At 42.0% G+C, this 5,476-nt stretch overlaps 1 protein-coding gene across 1 annotated transcript; it reads right to left on the bottom strand.

Moving 5' to 3' along the window:
* Positions 1 to 225: 225 nt before the first annotated feature.
* On the bottom strand, positions 226 to 5,261 carry emx1 (empty spiracles homeobox 1). The gene is made up of 3 exons (XM_017721474.2): positions 4,696 to 5,261; positions 2,688 to 2,872; positions 226 to 1,032 (listed from the first exon to the last, which is right to left on the bottom strand). The coding sequence occupies exons 1-3, from the start codon at positions 5,036 to 5,038 to the stop codon at positions 865 to 867; spliced, it is 696 nt and encodes a 231-aa protein (XP_017576963.1). The 5' UTR covers positions 5,039 to 5,261; the 3' UTR covers positions 226 to 864.
* Between the last annotated feature and the right edge of the window lie 215 nt (positions 5,262 to 5,476).

Raw genomic sequence — 5,476 nt, 5'->3', positions numbered from 1 at the left:
AGGTGTCAACAAAGAGTATTTATCTCCGGTTGACATCAAGTTAGAGAAACAGTCATATTTGGCACCCCTTGTCAAATTACATGCTTTGTTAATTTTCTAACTGAAAATAAGTCAACACATTCTTTACAGTGAACACACTAAAATCTGGCATTTTTCTGCTGATTTGACTGCATGTTTTCTACTTTTTATTGAAAAAAAAAATAAAACAAAATATAAAATGTGCTGTAACTTTTGCACAGGTCACATTTAATGTTCCATTATTATTTTTCCCAATACGTTAAATTCAGTAAATACACAGTAATTGTACTAACATGTATTAACATGTGCAGAGGTGTTTTCTCTGCAGAAGATGCATTAACTCATTTCAAATCAATAAAATGTGTAATTAAACCAGGGGTGTGTGAACTTTTTATAGGACTGTGTAATTTAACCCTTAAATATTCAGACATGGGTATTAATATAAAATAAAAAATACTACAAAAATATAAATAAAATAAAATGAGGAAAATGATTTGATAATTGCTTTTGTTGCTTATAGGCAGTAAAAGAGTGTGGCCACTCTTTTCAGCTACTGTGGGGAAAGTGAGTCCTGGTATAACTGAGTCCATGTTCAGTTTCTGTAGTTAGTGGTAGAGAGAGCTGGACTGGGTCTCCACATTGACCACATCTCTGCACATTCACTCCCTCTTTCACATCAACACACACACACACACACACACACACACACACACACACACACACACACACACACACACATACAGTCCTCAGCAGCCACGTTTAACTCAGACATGGTCATGGCGTAGAACATAAATAAATAGAGCTTGTTTGGCCTTGTGTTTGAGTTTAGGCCCGTTCTAATGGGTTCTAGGCATCAGATGTGACGTCTATGTCCTCAGAGCCGGTCTGCTTGGTGGCAATCCTCCAGCGGTTGATGTGGTGGTTGCCCTTCTTCTTCTGCGTGCTCTCCGGTCCCTCTTCCTCCAGCTTCTGCCGTTTGTACTTGGTCCTGCGGTTCTGGAACCAGACCTTCACCTGTTGGAGTCACAGCACAGCGCAGAGAGTGAGTATTAGTAAACAGTAACGGTCCTCATCCTGCGGCAGTGACGTGATTTTCAAGACGCAAATATGGAACAATTTAACAAGACTTTTGAAAATTGTTTATTAGTAAAATAAAAATGCTTGAAATAATATACTTTAAAATAATACTTAGAATCTCACTTATATTCATATTAAAATTAAACTGTGATTATTATATTTATTCTTTTCTTTGTAGTGTGGATTTTATGTTCATCATTTTATTCATTTAATGCTGAACCGGCGCGGTGCGCATTTGATCTATATGTATTTAATCTACATTTGTGCTCCAGGTTTCCGATTCAATTAACGCAAATCAAACTTGTTCAAAAAATAACACTTTAATACTTAATAATTTAATACCTTAATAATTTTTGAACAGACTATCAGTCCGCTTACACAATATTGCTGTGGTTCTTCGTTAAAGACTGAATGTTGGATTGCAGTCCGGCCCTACAGCAGGGCACCGTTACCCTTTTACTAAATAAAACCTAAACAGAAGGTTTAATCACTCACATTAAATCACATTAGTTTGGCTGTAACACACGGCGCGCCAATTAAACTTTTAAAAAAACACAATGTGGTAATAAATTAAAACTATTTAACCGCTGAATGAAATTCTTTCAAAGCGTTTTTTGAGTCGCTTCTCACGAATAACGGTTTTAGGTTGAACTGAACCATTGTTTACATGGTGTGAATCACTGATTTGTTGATTAACTTCGTTTGATGAACTAATTCGTTGATTAATTTGAAGAGCAGAAACACCTAGACAGCGTGAGCCGCACTGCAGCGGGGATCTGATGGGTTTACCGCTCAGTGCCATTAGTAAAGCACGTGGCCTCTCACTGAGATCAGCCTTTCATTCAGGACAGGTGAGTCAAGTCTCCAGTCTTCAGTACGTTGTACAACAGGCGGCGAAAGAGCTGGATGGGTGGTTTTAACGTGAAGTCGTTAATTACTCGGGTGAAGGTGTTTAGTCCAGTCTGGTGTCGGGGTGCGCAAAGCAGGGACAACATTAATACAGCCTGACCATTACTGCTCATGTGTGATATGGTCGACTTTCGCTATATAACAACAAAACAGTAACAACAGTAATGACATTTATTTGTTTATTTATTTATTAATTCATTACATTAACAAAGATCTTTGAAAGTGGCGTCATTCATTCATGTCAAAAACCGCGCGTGAGGCTAAGAGCTACAGCGTATTTATATTCTCTTCAGATCATTCAAACTGCAGCCTGTCCTCCTCTAGCGAGTATAACCTGTAAACATGAGGTATTTTAACCGGCTTTACAAACGCATCCTTTTAAAAATGGATTATTAGTTTTAAAACTGGTCTTAAATAATAATAATAATAAAAGATTTCTGAACTAAGACCATTTTCTTGTCAGTCAAATACAGTTATTAGCTGGACGCATCTGGACACATCTGAGAAAAATGCTACATTTTGTTTGATTTTATATGATGATAAAATACCATATTTGAGCGGAAGTGGTGGAGAATTATTTGAAAAACACCGCAGCAACACCGCGACTGAAGTGCAGCAGTTCAGTGTGTGTGATCCTCTGCAGCCCTCAGATGTGGTGTGTGTGTGTGTGTGTGTGTGTGTACCTGAGTCTCGGACAGGCTGAGGCTGTTGGCCAGCTGTTTGCGCTCCGCTCCCACCACGTAGTGGTTCTTGTCGAAGGCGCGCTCGAGGCGCAGCAGCTGAGAGGGAGAGAAGGCCGTGCGGATCCGCTTCGGCTTGCGGGCGAAGGGCCCGTGCAGCAGCAGCGAGTCATGAGCCACCTCATTCCCTGAGAGAGAGACGGGGAGGGGGAGGGGGGTTGACTTGAATTAGCGCAGTTAGAGCACGAAAAACCTTCATTACCGCATAAATAAATCTAAATAAATCTGTAATCGTCATCAGGTTCGAATGTGTCATTCAGAGAAAACGCGGAGAACTTGCTGCTGTTTCACTCTGAGCGCTGCCTGCTGATTCAGTATAAAAGCGCTCAGCATTAATTAATGTGGGTTCTGTTGTGCGCAGTTAGTCTTTGGTGGGTGCGTTAAATATAAGTAATTATTTTAATAGGTGTGAAACCAACCATAACAACTCTGCAGTGATTCCTCTTGAGTTATTGCTGGAGTATAGCTGGATGACCTGCTTATCATGGCTGGCAGCTGACAGATTGTTTCTAGCAGTATTTCACTATATACTGGCATTTTGCATGGACAGTCTTTGTACTGTGTTGGGTATTAGTATCTGTATATATGTATTTGCAGTATCTGTATATTGTATATATTTATGTTTTATTTTATATAAACAACTTGGATTAATAAACGATAATATTCGTTGTTTTCATCCACGGACACGCAAGTCCTAAATAACTGATAATTAAATGTAATAAATATGCATTTAAAGTTTGTTTTAAAATGTCTTTAAAAATATACAATATTTCCGATATACACCTTTTAAAATAACATCTTTATTCATATTTAACATGTGTGCATATTAATAATTCTATGTTTATATAAGTATCTTCAGAAGTCTTAAGAGTCGGGGGGGGGGGGGGTCTGTATGGATTCCGTGTTAAACACTAAGCGGACGCTGTGTTGGATTTTTAGGGTCAACATGGTAATAACGAAGGTATACGTTGCGCTTCATTTGTCACTGGAGCGTTCTCAGCTCATTTACACAGTGCTATAACAATCTGAGCACTTACTTCATCTCTTAGCCTCGCCCACGAGTTTATCTCAATGGCATCCTTTTATAGGCTGCAGAAATCCGGGCTAATTAAGATCCCAAAATGACAGTAAACAGAAGGTGCTGTGCAGCTGGATAATCATCATCGAGACGCCTCTCAACACCTTGACACCAATAGAGAACAACAGCAGAGAGTGTGGAGACGCTCGTGCACGAGGCTGGTAAAGCAGTGCTTTCACTAACAGACTATCCTGAGGTAACCTGAGCGCGTGGAGGGCTGTGATGAACTGCAGTGAACTTGGCCTTGACCTGTTGAGTTTGTGAATTCAGTCAATTCAAAACCAAAGACCAACCCTCCAGTTTTATAGCTTCATTTCTCCGGTGAATAATTATTGTATCGGGTTTTTCGGTGTTGGAGTCGTGTGCAGCGCTTGAGGGAGTTTACAGCACTGAAGTCCAGAAGGGTTATTTTTAGGGTTTAACGGTTAATCGGACAATTTTATTAAAGCAGGAGACATGAACTTGGTCTGAGTGTGGAGTAGGCCTGGAACTACACAGAGCTCAGAATAGTCCTTTAGAAATGTTTATGCAAGACTTTCAGCTCAATATGGACCATATAGTCTCATTAAAATAGCATTAAGTAATAATCTCATCAACTATTTTAAAAGATGAAATACTTTTGCTCTACTGTGAAATTATTTACTATTGTTATTATTTTTATTATTGTTATTATTATTATTATTATTATTATTATTATTATTATTATTATTATTAGTAGTAGTAGTAGTAGTAGTAGTAGTATTAAATAATAAATAAATAATAAAATAATAATTGTTATTAGTAGTAGCAGTAAACAGTGTGATAATGCTGAAAACAACTATAATATTTAATCGGCCTAACCGTCGATATAAATAGCGATAAACCGATATGTACCTTGAAATCGATGTCCGAAGAACCGGTTCCGTAGCACCCACGGATAGAAGTTGATGGGTTCTCGGTGCTGCGCGCTGAAGAAGTGCGGGTGCTGGAGGTGCGCACCGCCGAGTTGGTGCGGGTGCGCGCTCAGAGGCGCGTGGCTCACCGCGTCCGGGAACACGAGCTCCGGGCTGGTGTAGAGCGCTCGGCCCGCGGGGCTCTGATAGCCGCCCAGGAAAGAGTCTGTGGGGGGCGTGTAGGTGAGGGCGGCGGGGCGCACGGGCTCTTCCCCCGACAACGGGCTCTCCTTCGCCACTAAAGACTCGATGGTGAAGCAGCGCTTCCCCGCGGCTGAGAACATCGTCCCCGTCGGGAGCGTGCAGCAGCGCGAGGTCTTTCCGTCCTCTCCGGGACCTGTGCGTCGACCTCTGCCAGCGGGAGGTCCTCGCTCACGCGCGCATGGTGATCGGAAACTACGCGGGGCTGAACGGCAGACCGACTTCAGTGCGTGCGCTCAGTTTGGGCTCAGCGCGCGCGGTCCATGAGTCGTGTGTGCGCGTGTTTGAGTGATGAGCGCGGGAGTGAGGAGCTGCAGGCTGCGTGCTGTGGTTAGGCGCATTTGGATTGGAGGGGCGACGAGCAGGGGTCGCGTTTGCGCCGCGCTGATTGGACAGAAGCGGTGGAGCTCGCAAAGCTGATTGGTGGGCGGGTCCACGTTCACTAAGGCCCGATAATGAACTCTATTAGTGCGATCATTCACCGGCTGCCTCCAACAGGTCAGTCCCACTACAGACGATAA

Source organism: Pygocentrus nattereri, chromosome 5, assembly GCF_015220715.1.
Source record: "Pygocentrus nattereri isolate fPygNat1 chromosome 5, fPygNat1.pri, whole genome shotgun sequence".
NCBI classification, from domain to species: domain Eukaryota; kingdom Metazoa; phylum Chordata; class Actinopteri; order Characiformes; family Serrasalmidae; genus Pygocentrus; species Pygocentrus nattereri.
This window is presented reverse-complemented; position numbering and strand designations above follow the sequence as displayed.